Raw genomic sequence first — 14,095 nt, forward strand, 5'->3', positions numbered from 1 at the left:
TGTAATAAGCACATTTTTAGGGATTAAAGATAAATGCAATATATAATTCCTGTCCACAATGAGCTCCTATTCTAGTGGTAGAAACAGTCAAGTAATCAGTATAATATTGGAAAAGATTTATTGCTATATGTACTAATGGCACTGCAACATAGAAGGCAACAGTTCAGCCTACATTGGTCAGGAGAGGATTTGAAATTCTCTGCCTTGAAGGAAAGACAAGAGCTACCTCAATGAAGGAAACAAGAAAGATTCCATACAGAAAGAATAGGATGCTCAAAGGCATGAAGTAGAAAACATGGGAATGTGAGTACGTTGCTTAATGAGTCTAAATATGTCAGCATCTGTCTCCTGAGAACAATGAAACTATTCTTTGTAGCCATAATATGCTGATAATTTAAGATTGGTACAGTATGATAATCTAACATCCAGTCCATATTCAGATTTCCCCATAATGTTATTTTTGACTTTTTTTACAATCCAGGAGCTCATCAAAGACTGCTATATTTAGATATCCTGTCCCTTGAGTCTCCTGTAATCTAGAACAATTTTCCTAATATTTTCCTTTCCCTTCCTTTTTACTATACCTTTCTTGGTCTTACCTGATAGTCTTGATTTTTAGCACTTGTTAATGTCATCAAATATCCCTTTCTTTGGATTTATAAGAACTAATCAAAATATGTTTAAATAAAAATTTATTACACTGCTATTAATTTCCCTCAAAATACTTCTTCAATTTGAATACACTTATCCTATCATTCTTGCCACTTCCTGAAGCAGTTCTGGAAGTCTTCTTCTGTGAGTGTCTTTAGGAGGAGTGATTAAAAAATGCAGGAAGGGCTGCTGCCAAATGCCATCCAGTGGAAAAGCGGGCTTCTGAAAGCCAGGTGGTCTTTATTCCCCGACTCACCAGATCTGGTACCTTGCAACTTCAGGCTTTTCCTAAAGTCAAAATAACCATGAGAAGGAAACATTTTGAATTGATTGATGACTTTGCAGCCACCACAGCAGAGCTACTAAAGACATGAAAAAGGACTTTCAGAATTGCTTCAGAAAGTGGCAAGAATGATGGGGATGAGTGTTCTAGAACATAAGGGGGAGTATTTTGAAGAGGATTAGTAGCAATGTGCCTTTACTATATGATAAGTATTTGAAATTTAAATATTCACTCCCCCATATGTATGTTTTGTCACATTTGGATGCAGGTTAGATATTTCTGTGCAAAGCACTACACAGGTTATGTCATCTATCATTTCAGGAGGCAATTAATGGCAATGCATCCTATTATTGGTTATGTCAAATTTGATTATTTGGGTAAAGTAATATCTACTGCACTTTTCTATATCCCATTTCCTCACAGCCTTACACACAACACTTTTTGCAACCAGCAGTGATTCTTGCTTAAGTTATTTCTTACTATCAATTGTAATATGAATTTTTTATATCCTTCATATCTTTGACATCTACTAGTTGACATCCCTTTGTAAATAATACCTTACTTTCCTCCATTTTTATTTTTTTAGTGTCATTGTGGATACATAAGTCTTCCTCTCCCAGTGTGCAATGATCCATTCTCATCATTACTTACTCAAAGCTCTAATAGTCCTAAGTTTAGCCAAGCAACTCTTTAATCTGTCCTTTTGGCACATCCCTGTTTTGTTGTTGTTGTTTTGTTTTGTTTTTTTCAGTACTTTTTTTCCTTCCCTAATTCAACACAATGTTCTTGCTCTGGCCTCAGAGGTAGAATGGCTGTTTCTCTGTCTGGTTTCTTCTGAGTTCTTCGAACTCAGGATCTTGTGCTTAGGAGGCAGGCTCAGCGCCACTGAGCTAAATCCCCGGCCCTGTCTGGTTTCTTTCAGTGAGTAATGGTATTTAGAAACCAAAATGGGAAGGATAGCGTGCTCACTGATGCAGCAGTATCATTGTTTCTGTACTTTTTTGGTCCACAAACCTGGGGAAAGTATTTTTTTCTAAATCCTTGAGCCTAAATTGATTCCTGTAAATTCAATCCAGTACTTCAGGGTTTCTTCCTTTTCTTGTCCCTTTCCAGATTTGTATTTCCTTTCCCACAGCAAGCATCACTGTTGCTAACAACAACACATTTACCTTGCTCAATCTTATACTAAACAGCTCATGGTTTTTCAGAATTATTATACACCTTTACCCACAACAAATTTACTAAGGTGAAAGTTTAAGTTTTATTTTTAGCTTTTTTTTCATTAAAGAATATGCCATTAAAAATGTTTAAAAGTTTCTTGGACTAATTTTTTTCTTTAATAGCTAATTCTATCAATATGATAACATTTCATTTGTTAATGTTTAATTTCAACTTGAAGGTTTTTAATAGCGTCACGCTTTTGTAAGTCCATGAGGTTACATTTAATTTTAGATTTTCAAAGTGTTTTACTAACGAAATGTAGTCATAACCTTAAATACATGGTATTATCTGTAGTTCTTTTTCAGAAAAACACACTTAAGTTTGAGTGTAAGTTTTCAAAGATAGGTAATTACCTACTAAACTGTCTGAAATATTTAGTGTATGTTAATTAAAAAGTCAATAAGCCAATTTAGAATTAAATGCATGTGTAAATTAACAGCCTCCAAATACCGTTTTTCACCCACCTTTTTTGATAACACCTACAAAGTTTAGTACTCTTCTAAAAATATGAAACAGAACCAGATGGAAAAGTGGCTGATACATATTTATATTTATATATCTGTTTGTAAACTGTAAATGAGTGTGCTATTTGTACTCTACTGCATTCACTTGTCACCTATTCTCTATAAAGGAAATGTGTTTCAAAAAGGAAAACAAAAGAAATAAAAAGTCAGAAGAAAACAATTTCAGATGTAATGTTATTCAAGCCATGCAGTTTCATAGAGAATGCCTGCAAATGACCTCTCTTTAGAGGGACAAAAAAGCCCTTAGTGTTTCCTTGAATTTGGATTGGACCAACAGCTTATTTGAAGCATTTTCTCCTCCTTCTTTTGAATAATATTAAGCACTGATAACTATAAGTATACATGGATATTATATAATCTGTTATTTGTGAACAGAATTGGTTCTATACATCCTTTGTTAATTATCTACAGAATGTCAATTAAACATAGTAGACTGTAGTCTGTTAGATTTCTGACAAGTTATTTTTTATAGAAGATAAACTTTTATACCTTCTGTTTCGTAGTGACTGTGCTGTGTCATTTCAAGTCGGGACAATTATTCTCTATATGAAAAAAATAATTCGTTAGGAGATGTTCTAAAAGTTACCATGGAAACATTATTTTATGTGATAAGTTCAGACAGTAGAATTTCACTAACAACAACCAAAACACTGTCTTACATTTGGTCAGTTTTAGAACAGAGACTGATACCTTAAAAACCCATTTCTACCAGGGAAATAGGATTTATTATATCTCAAGACATAGATATGACTCAATCACATTCAATTTAAACCTATTGTGCCTTTGCACTATAAAAACAGTGCTCTGAAGTGAATCGATGTAACTCGGTCTTCTTTAGTGGACAGTAACACAAGCACTAATGAGACAGATTTCATTAAAAATTAGTTGATTTATGAGAGAGTTCAAGCATTTAAAATTTTGAAATTGCTGGCTTAGTCCTGGCATCTGGTCTTTTCCCTCTGTACCATCACCAGTTTCTGTCTGTGCTTTGACATTTCTGTGATAACCCCGAGGGCTGATGGAATTCCCTGCATCTCTTTTCACAGAGGGTGATGAGGCAGGGGTGATGGATAGTCTGCTGGAGGCCTTGCAGTCGGGGGCTGCCTTCCGCGACAGAAGAAAAAGGACACCGAAGCCGAAAGGTGAACACGGTACTTGTTTCATGTTTTACTTTCTAGGGAATTATCACAGAGGACGTTTTTTTCCCTTAATTCTTTTAAAGTCATGTGTCAAGAATGCAGTGCTGTGGGCAACAACTGTTCAGAAGTTTCGTAAGTTTGCTTAATCCTTTGCACAGACAAATGTCAGAGAGATACTCATTCCAGTTGGCTGATGTCAGTAGCACATTAACAGATCAACGCACTGAACCTATAAAATCCTGATTAGTATGACAAGTCTCATCTAAAGAACCATATGTACCTTGTCCTAGTGGAGTTTACAGTACCATAATTAAATGGGAAGTAAAAGTCATAACATTACCGCTTCAAGTATTTCAGGGTAGTGAAGCATTCCCTTGCCTTCAGAAACACTTAACCTTGGAGAAAGCATGTCTAGTACTGTCATACTTCTTGAGATGAATAGATCTCTATATTAAATTTCTTTTGTATTTTTTAACAGATACTCAGCAAAGTCTCAGTCCAATGTCTCAGAGGCCTGTTCTGAAAGTTTGTAACCATGGTAATAAACCTTATACATAAATTGCATGTTCTTCTCATCTACTTTTATCCTGTTGCTCTGTGATTTTAGAAGGCTCTTGTGAAATTCTCAAGTTTCAATATTACTAAGTACAAATGTGTAGATGTGCATATTTGCTATGCGACTGTGTACTGATGTTTTCCATTCTTACATTATTGCCTTGAGGTTGCTTCTTGGGTTTTTCTTTTCAGATCTGGGGTGAATAGGTACTTTATTATCATGATGATTCAAAGTTACCTTCACGCATTTGCAAACACTCTTGTCCAGTGCACCTTTTCAAAGCACTGTGCTCTCATTAACACCATTTTTAAATAGTGTATTTTCTAAATGTCAAGATATAATTTGAAGCAATTTACTCTAGCATTTTTGCCAGTACAGGTAGAAATATTTTGACTTGCATTTCAACAAAATCATAAATGCAGATGAACTCCTTTTGATATTATTGTGAAAGGACATGTACAATTTCTAAAAAGGTGAATTGACTTCATCTCTGATATTAGTTTAAGACTGACTGCTTTCAAATATCTCTTCCTAATCTGATATATTTACCTACATGGAGCCCTCTTCCTATATTCCGGGAACCACTAGGCTTGATTGGGTTCTTCTTACCTACATGTGAGTGCTGTTATTCAGAGTGAGTGTGTTGTCAACGTGTGGCATGTCTGTAAATGGAAAAGTAATTTGCAGATTTCATTCAGAGGTTTTTTGGATGTTAATGAGTTAATCTGTAAGTATTCCTGTGTGATGGAAAAGGAAAGTTTTGCCACATTTCTAGGTGACCTAGAATAATGAGGTAAATAAGAAAAGACCCAGATGGAATGATTCCTTAATAACTATGTGGGTTCTAACTGCCCAAGGCAAGGTATATATAGTAAATGCTTAATATGTAAGAGGAAAGGTAGGTAATTCTCCAGGTCTTCTATTACTTCTTTCCGTATGTCTTTGTGATTGTTTTTTTTTCCCCCTCTTTTTTCTGTTACAATAAGAAAAAAGAATTGGAATAAAGTTCATTTTAAATAAGTAATTCTTGATTTGGGGTTTATAATTTCGAGCCATTATGACATACTAAATTATGGCAAAAATTATAGAAGATAGCACTGTCCTGGACCTTAGAGATTATTTTGCTTAGTAGACAAGTAAACAGAAACCCAGAGAGGCTAAAAACTTCCCAAGAGTACAGAGGTAGTGACACAGCTGTGACTGTAACACAGTGCTCTAATTCCTGCTGCACATCTCTTTTTATTACATATTGATACTTCAATTATTGATAAGATAAACAATTCACCCCTCACTGTAAGACATTAAAGAACAATGATTATACATTAAAGAGCCAAGATATAATAATTAGAACACTCTTGCTTAATTTAAAATAATATAATATACATAATATATAATAATAGAGCTTAATTTAAAATAATATAATATATTCTATATAATATATAATAATATAATATATAATAAAATAAATATTTTAGATATTATGTAGGGGAAGATAATTTAAAATACTTTTGTATACCAACCTTGGGGAACCTAGTACTCCTGTGACAGTGTTAGCAAGATGTTTGGGATATAATAGCTCTGTTCTAATTAATTAAAAATTATGCTATGTCTTTCATTGTTTAAAAAAAGATAAACATTACATTTCTATAAAGCTAATATATACTATGTTAAAGTCTAAGACCATTATTATAGTAAAGCCAGTAGGTTATATGGCAAGTGAAAGATTTTTCACAAAGATCAGTTTCTCTTTTCCAATTTAAATGTAATAAATGAAAATATTTTTAGAAATTATTTTCCATTTATATTTGTTGTGTTTCTCTTTTACATTTCTAACCAAGTAGAAAGAAATCCAAATGATGAAATTTATCTTTAGGAATTAGCTGTATAAAGGTATATTTATTAGTCTAGATGTTGTGAAAACTGTAGGATTTGGTTAAGGAAAATGTCTTTATTGCAAAAAGGATCATGATTATTTGTAGAATATGATGATATTTCAGAGTTCATTTTGTAATCTGTTTCTAAACATTACTTCGTTTTCAGTGAAAACACTAACCCCATATCTGAACTGTCCAATTATAGTGTAACGTCAAACCTATTTTACTTTTTAGTTTGCTTCCATATAGTTAAAACTGTCTCATATTTATATTTTCTACAAGTACATTTATTGATACTAATCTCATAATCTGCTTGTAAGATTTATAAAACTCTCTACAATTATTTCAAATTATACCTACTTATTTACATCCTAAGTAAAATAGTAACATTATTAGCAGGATTAATAATAAGCAAATTTTTCCTGAGTTATTTGGCTTACTGAATGCCAAGCACCATGCTGAATATTTTAAACACATCATCCCATTTAATCTTCTCAATAACTCAAAAATAGTTCCTAATTTTATCTCTATAGTTGACAACAAAGATTAAACAGATCTGATAGATTGCTTAAAATAGTCTTATAGCCAAGTATTGAACTCAGGTTGGACTGACTTCGCAGTCCAAGTTCTTAATGTCTTTGCCATGTCTGTCTGAGTTACTCTCTCATTGCTCAGACACAATACGTGACACCCATAACTCTAAGGAGGAAAGGGTTATTTTAACTCACAGTTTGTAGAGGTTTCAGTCCATAGTCAGCTGTCTCCAAAGCAGGGCAGCATGGCAGAGGAGAAACCACTCGTAGCATGGCAGGCAAGAAGAGAGATAGCAGGTGGGGAAATCCTCCAACCAATGACAATTTAGTTATAACTTCATCAGTGAACTAATCTACTAATGACCATCACATGTCCATGTTCCAATCCCCTCCCAAGAGCCCCACCTAAGAGCACATGGTGGGGGAGGGCATCTAGATATGAACCCTAACAATGTCATACTCTGGAAACAACTGTTTGAATAGTACCTAATCCCCTCTCCCTCTCAGAAGCTGATAACCCATCTGCTTTTTTTCTTCTCATGACATAAAGCTGAAATATTAAAAATCAACTTTTTGGAAGTTCCCCAGCCTCTAGTGTGCCTCACCTCTTGTTCCCAGATTTAACCACTAGATAGCACTGTTTTCACAGACTAAGGCTAGGATTATAAAAATAATCTTCTGGAATTAATTATGACCATTCTTTATTTCTTTTAGTAAAATTAGTACTAAAATTAGTACTAAAACATCTGTATTTTAATAAATTTATGGCCTGTTAGATCATAGAAGACATAACGTATATATAAAATAGATGTGTCCAAAGCCCAAATTTAAGCTAATTAGCTGCAATTTTAATCTTTTATTATCAGAATACATTTGTTTTATTACAGGTATATTGTCTGTGCCTTTTAAAACCATAATTAAAGTCCCAAACTTCTTAGGTTATTTTTATATGTACAGAGATTTTTTTTTTTTTAATTTCAGTGTCCAAAAACAAATCCTAATAAAGTATCTTCTGAGACTATGGGGCTAAAATGTTCCAATATATATTTTAACACACTGATTTTAACCATTGTAACCCACTGGTTTCAGAAGCAGAGACGTCTTAGACACTGAGTTATCTAGCCCTTACTCTATGCTCCAAACTGTTGCCCCAAATAGTCTGGTTAGAACTTTTATCTATTTTTATCTTTTGCTTTGGCTACTGATACAAGCATCTAGACAGAAATTAAATACTTGTTATTTTTCCTTGATAAATATTGATTTATTCAACAAAATTTAATACACTTAACATATAGGGAAACTATGCCAGAGTGCATTCTCTAGTTGGGAAATACATTATAAATCCCATATATCTTTTCTATGCCAGGATAGAGATATTACACAAAATTTTGTCAAGATGAAGATAGATCTAGACTTTGTGAGGACAATGCAGACTTGGCTTCTAGAAGGACCTGAAATCCAAGCTGGTTTTTGAAGGATGGGTAGAAATGAGGCCAAAAATCGATGCGGCATCTGCACACTATCTCAGAAGGGCCTCTCTAAACCCCATCTGAACCTTGGAGAGCTGTGACCTCTAATATCATACCAGTCTTCCCCCCTTGCCACACCCATTGTCCTTTAAATGTTGTTATTCAGTGTCCTTCTCCCACACTACTCATGAGTTCCAGGAGAGGTGGAGACAGGGCAAATAAAGGAGGATGTCTAGGTTTCTTTCAGCTGTAATTCAAGTACTTAGCTAACCCATTTATGCAATTGAAATTTTTTGAATTTTTGCATGAAATTCATATATGTTACCCAGAAACATTCAAGGAACAAGAATTTGAAGAGAATACATTTCATTATATTCCATTGTTATAGGCATTCCAAAAAGGGGTCACCGGGCATTGAAGGGCTAACCACCTTTCATCTCCTCCCTTAAACGTTATCTGTCATCAAAAGGAGCTATTTGATCACTTGTCTAGGCTTCAGAGGTTGTTGGATCAGATGAGGAAAGTAGGATTGCCTCTTGATGAAATTATCCCTTAGAAGTTTAAGGCTACTTTTTAAATTTCTTTCTCTTAGTCAAGCAAAGTATAACATTAAAACAAAACAAAACAAAAACATACATCTGCTAATGAGTACAAGCTGTTACCTCTTTATTCAACACAGTGTGCTCCAAATCTAAAGATTTTTTGTAGCCTATTAAAAGTATATTAAAGTACATCTTTTAAGCAAAGATAATAAAAATGTTAATGTATTTTTTTATGAGGAGCATACTGGGGTGTTTAGATGTTCATGAATCAAGCGGCCTAGTTGAAAAGACCTTGTGGAAAAGTATACTGAGTGATGCAAGGCCATGACATTCGGACTAATGAGATATTGAGTAAAAAAGTTAGAGGTCTGAGTAGTTAGTTTGGAAGTGAAGTGACAAACAAGAATTAAAAGAACTTCTTAGCCATTTGATGACAATGTGTGTCCGCTATAAGGGATGGGAGAAGGTTAAAAGGGAAAGGGTGGACTGAGGTTTGAGGAAAGAAGCCAGGCCAAGAGCGCTAGGTCAAGAAGCCGGCACAGAGAATTGCTGATGTTGCACAAGCTAATGAATTACGTAGAGGAGACTAAAACACGAGAAAGATGAGTTAAGGTCTGGGCCTTTGGAACGGGCTCAGGCAAGGACTGAACATTAGGAATGAAGTGGGGTGAGTAATAAAGTGAGGGAGAGGCAGAAAATAGACCAAGGACGGGAATTGCACAGCAGTGGAACCTATATCATGAAGGTTCCACTGTATCACTAAGGTTCATGAAGAAGCATTTCAGCACTTCATTTTTCTCATTTTCTTTTCTTGATTGTTTTCCTTATAACTTCTGGTATACCACTGAATGACTTGTGTTTTTTCAGGGTATGTTAATTCCTGTTCTCCTTGGGACTTCTGTTCCCCTGTATACTCATTAACCTTTTGTGACAAAGATTTCACGAATATGAATTGTTGGGCCACACCTCATGGTGCATCTGCCTGCAGTTTGATTGCATCCTCATTAGTTGGTTCTCTTTTCATTAAGTAGTGTGGTGGGATTTTTTTCCCAGCTAAATGGATGTAGAGTAATCAGGAAGAATTCTATAAACTATATGCAATTAAAAACCCTAATGATAAAACTATTTAACTGTGACAAAATAAGATAAAACATAATCAAAATTTTAGGCAAACAAGTATTACACATTTTTAGTGAACATCCATAACCTAAACAAAATCTTGCTATATTATCTTTACACTAAATCAATTCTTAATAGCCTTAATTTGGGTTTGATTATCTATTTTTGCTCTTCCACTTATATATGGAGCTTTGAGAGATTTTTATAGAAATAAGATTGTATTGCCTCAGGCACAGCTGCTCTGCCACTCTTAAGATTTGAAGTCAGAATTAAATGTAAAGCTAGTTAGATTTCTTTGAATTAGCATATTTCTCTGCAAAGTAACTCTTAAGGGAATCATGCAAGGCGGGCATTGTGTGAATGTGTTAAAGGGTCCTAGAGAGCCACCCGCCCCAACCCACTCAGGTCTTGGGACCCTTATTTCTCAACCTTCACCCCAAATAGCATGAATGTGGCTTAAAGCAGCATTAGGAAACTTCTAAGGTTTTCATTAGTGTCTACTGAGCACTAACTGCATAAGGCTTCTTTCAAAACAATGAGAACAACGCCAAAACAGTTTTTGTCTGGACAACTTTATCAGAGTAGTAAATGTTGACAATTACCATTTCCATTTCTTTTACCTGTATTCTATTTTAAAGTAGAAAGAGCATAAGGAACAATAAAACAAAATAGCATGATTTTTTCTAAGTGTCAATGGCTTATTTTCTTCAGAACATTTTTATTCTTTCTGATGAATTTGTGCCCACCTAATAATCTAGGAAAAGAGAGCTATTAAAATATTAAAATCCTAATTGTTTTTGACACCCTTACACTTGGGCTTTCAAGCAGAATAAAATGCTACCTGCAACTGTCAAAAGACTTAAATATTTTACAGAGATTTTTCTAGGACAGGAATGTAAAACAATTTGGGTGATCACATTTTATTCAAACATCAGTCTTGTGTTTACTATGTAGTCAAGCAAAAGGAAGAATAGACTCAGCAGGGTTCCTGCCTAGGTAAGGATGCCCTGTGGGTAGAGACAGGAAAAGCTTTTCTTTTCTAATTTTATAGTCAGGGCAGGACAACTTTTTGTCATCATTATCAAACAGGCTCTTGAGCATGAACAAGTTAGAAAATTGAAGACTTCAAGTTATTATAAAAGAACAATTATCCGAGAAGTAGCAAATACCTTTCATTTAATGAGCATTCATATACACTGAAGGCTGGAATAAATTTAGTGAGAAGATAAAGAACTATTATGTAAGAGAGCAATGTCCTTAACTTCCTTGAAGTAGTTATTATGATCAACATGTCCTTTGTTCTGTTTGTGTTCCATAGTGGATTTTAAATACTAGGGTCTTTTAAATTTTTTGACCTACTCTTGAGTCTCTCCATTTTTTTCAGCATCTGTTCAGAATCTGGGCTTACAAATAGCCAATGGACAGACTTTGGAAGCTCTGTAAAACCTACACTTTTGTTTTCAGTATTTTGGAGATTTTGTTTTTCCTGATGAGAACATGTTGATTTATTAAAATTTCTCCTAAAAATTCTATAATAATCAGAGATTTTCTTGTTTGATGACGTGATTTTGCATATAATACTTAAAACCATTTCTACTCCTAACCATTTGTCATTTGAGAACTAAATTTTCATTGACATAATAAAAGTAGAGAACATGTGAATTGCTTGGCAGATCTACAACTTTAGTGACAAATTGTTTCAGATAAATAGCTAAGACTCACTAAAATGGTGCTACCACGCAGCGTGGAGAGAGGAAGACGTCTGTACTTGGAAAGGTCATTATCTTGAAGGCAAATGAGGCTTATAAGTTATTACTCAAAAGAAGCAGGAAGAGAAAGAGGAGCCTAGGGAGGAGCAGCCTCCCCAGAAGCCACCAGTGACAACAGGAGCCAAGAGAAAGTAGTCAGCAGATCCACAAGTTCAGAAAGACCAGTAGAGGAAAGGCTGGATGATGCCTGGGCATTGACTGGACTGAAAGGAATGTGCTATGTTTCATTGCCCTTCATGCAGCAGAGGCTTTACTGTCTGTATTGGGAAGGGAATTTTCTAGCATTGACGGGCTGAGATTTAGGGGAGCAGTAGGGAGGCTAAAGTTCCTGAGGGGTGAGCAGTGAGTGAGTGTGTGGAGCACAAATAGCACAAGGAATGTTGGAACTACGAGTAGGAGAAGACGATAAGGAGGTTTGGAGATCTCAAGCGATAACATCTGTCTTCTGAGAATTGTGATGTAAGATCTCTTCCTGAAAGTGATAGTCTCTGGGTAAGGGAGGCAGAAAGGGCCATGGAGGACACATCTCATCTAAGGAATGTGAGAAGAAACCAGTCAAGGAGATGAAATAAGTTTTGCATCATTGGCTTAGCTGAAAAGTGAGCCGAATTCTCGTGCAGTGAGAGTAGTCTAAAGGCTTATGGGAAGAAAAGTAGCCAAGAAACTTCCCAGGCACTGTGACAAAGGACAGATGGTCCTCAATAGCCTAAAGGTTCTAAAATTAATCTCCACATTTGACTGTAGTGTCTGTAAGTTAGTGAGTGGACAGACTGGCATTCTGAAAGGGCTTCAGAACACCAGGCTAGCCAAGGCATTACATTTTTTGAAGATATTTTGTACTTAAAAGTGGTTGTATTTATAGGAAAATGATGAAAACTCTTGGAATATCATATACCATTGTTTTGCTGTTGTGTTACATCTGTGCACATCTGTGTCATCTCTGGATGGCATTGTATCAGATATAGCTGGACCTCTAATGCAGCTCAGTTTTTTCCAGGCATGGCTAACTACATTATCTGAAATCTCCTAAAAAAATGACACTGGATGTTTAACTTTTTATTTTTTAAGTTTTATTTTATTTATTTATTGGCTCCAGGGATTGAATTCAGGGTCTTTTATTAACCTATATCCCCAACCCTTTAATTTTTTTTGTAACAGGGTCTTACTAAATTGCCCAGCTGGGTTCAATTTTGCAGTCCTCCTGCCTCAGCCTTATAGATTGATAAGATTACAGGCATGTACCACCATACCTGGGTAGGCCTCACTTCTTAAAATTTTCTACCACTTTTCAATAGTACCGTGCCAAGGACTAAGACTTTGCCACATGGGTGTTTGGGGACATTCCACATCTAAACTAAAGTACTGACTGTGGCAGGTTATTTAAATTTTAACTTTCCTTTTCCCCAGATGTAACAAGAGAAATTATACTATGTGTTTTGCAGACTGTTTGGAAGACTAAAACTGTGTCACTGTTCTTTAGTATAATGCCTAAACTGAGTAGATTTTCAATAAATTCAAAACATGCTAGCTTTTCCCCATTCTTTGTACTTCATTTCCTTCTATGATACATTTGTAAATAGGCAATTATTGTAAATTCTTGAACAAAGTGACATTTGTATGCAAAAATACTATAGGAATGTGAGTTTAAAACTAACTTTCTTACTATTAATATTTTCTGTGCTACACGTAAAATGCAAAAAGTAATACAAACTAGTTTGACAGAAGAACTTGAAAAATTGAAAAATTATACTTATGTTTTCAAAATATATTACAGATTTTTGCCTTCTTTTTCCTTTGGGAGTCACCATACAGGCACCAGGACAGTGAATCACAACAATTTTCAACTTCTATGAAATCAAGATACCCTAAGTTAAAACAACAATATATAAAGACAAAAAGGAGATGATAATGAATCCAGATATGTTCCTGTTCTAATGCTACCATAACAAACTACCACAACCTTAGGGGCTTAAAACAGCTGAGATTTATTTTCTTCTAATCTGGAGTAGAAAGCTGAAGTTGAGATATCCACAAAGTTCTTTCTGGAACCTGTCCTTGGTGCTTCTTGCATTGCCAGCTGCATTGCTCCAGTACGTGCTTCTGTGATCACATGGTGTTTCTCCAGGTATCTCTGTCTTATAAGGACACAGTCATCGGATTGAGGCTCACCTTAAACTGGTATGGCCCTGTCTCCACTTGATTACCTCTGCAAAGACCCTGTTTTCAAATGCAGTCAGAATCATACTGAGGGCTTAGGAATTGCATGTCTGTGGAGCCACTGACAGAAGGAGCAAGGTCTGAAGCAGAAAGCTAAGAGACAGGACGAGGCCATTCAACATCCATCCAGGGAGTCTGGCTTCCACATCCTGACTTGTAACCCTGATGCTGTTCTGCCTTAAGTCATTTCCCCTTCTT

General features: G+C 35.2%; 1 protein-coding gene across 6 annotated transcripts in view; it reads left to right on the forward strand.

Annotated features, from left to right (window-relative positions):
• Diaph3 (diaphanous related formin 3) overlaps window positions 1-14,095 on the forward strand; it is a 501,638-nt gene that overhangs the window by 387,892 nt on the left and 99,651 nt on the right. For 2 of the 6 annotated variants that reach the window (XM_087197467.1, XM_087197469.1), the window contains 2 exons: window positions 3,726-3,830; window positions 4,297-4,356. In XM_087197467.1, coding sequence (XP_087053593.1) covers window positions 3,726-3,830; window positions 4,297-4,356 — 165 coding nt within the window. The remainder of the gene's footprint in view (window positions 1-3,725; window positions 3,831-4,296; window positions 4,357-14,095) is intronic. The other 4 variants (XM_087197468.1, XM_087197472.1, XM_087197470.1 and 1 more) reach the window with 3 other exon arrangements.

This window comes from Heterocephalus glaber, unplaced genomic scaffold (genome assembly GCF_053883595.1).
Source record: "Heterocephalus glaber isolate CG9 unplaced genomic scaffold, H.glaber_assembly_v1.0 deba00001666, whole genome shotgun sequence".
Taxonomy (NCBI): Eukaryota; Metazoa; Chordata; class Mammalia; order Rodentia; family Bathyergidae; genus Heterocephalus; species Heterocephalus glaber.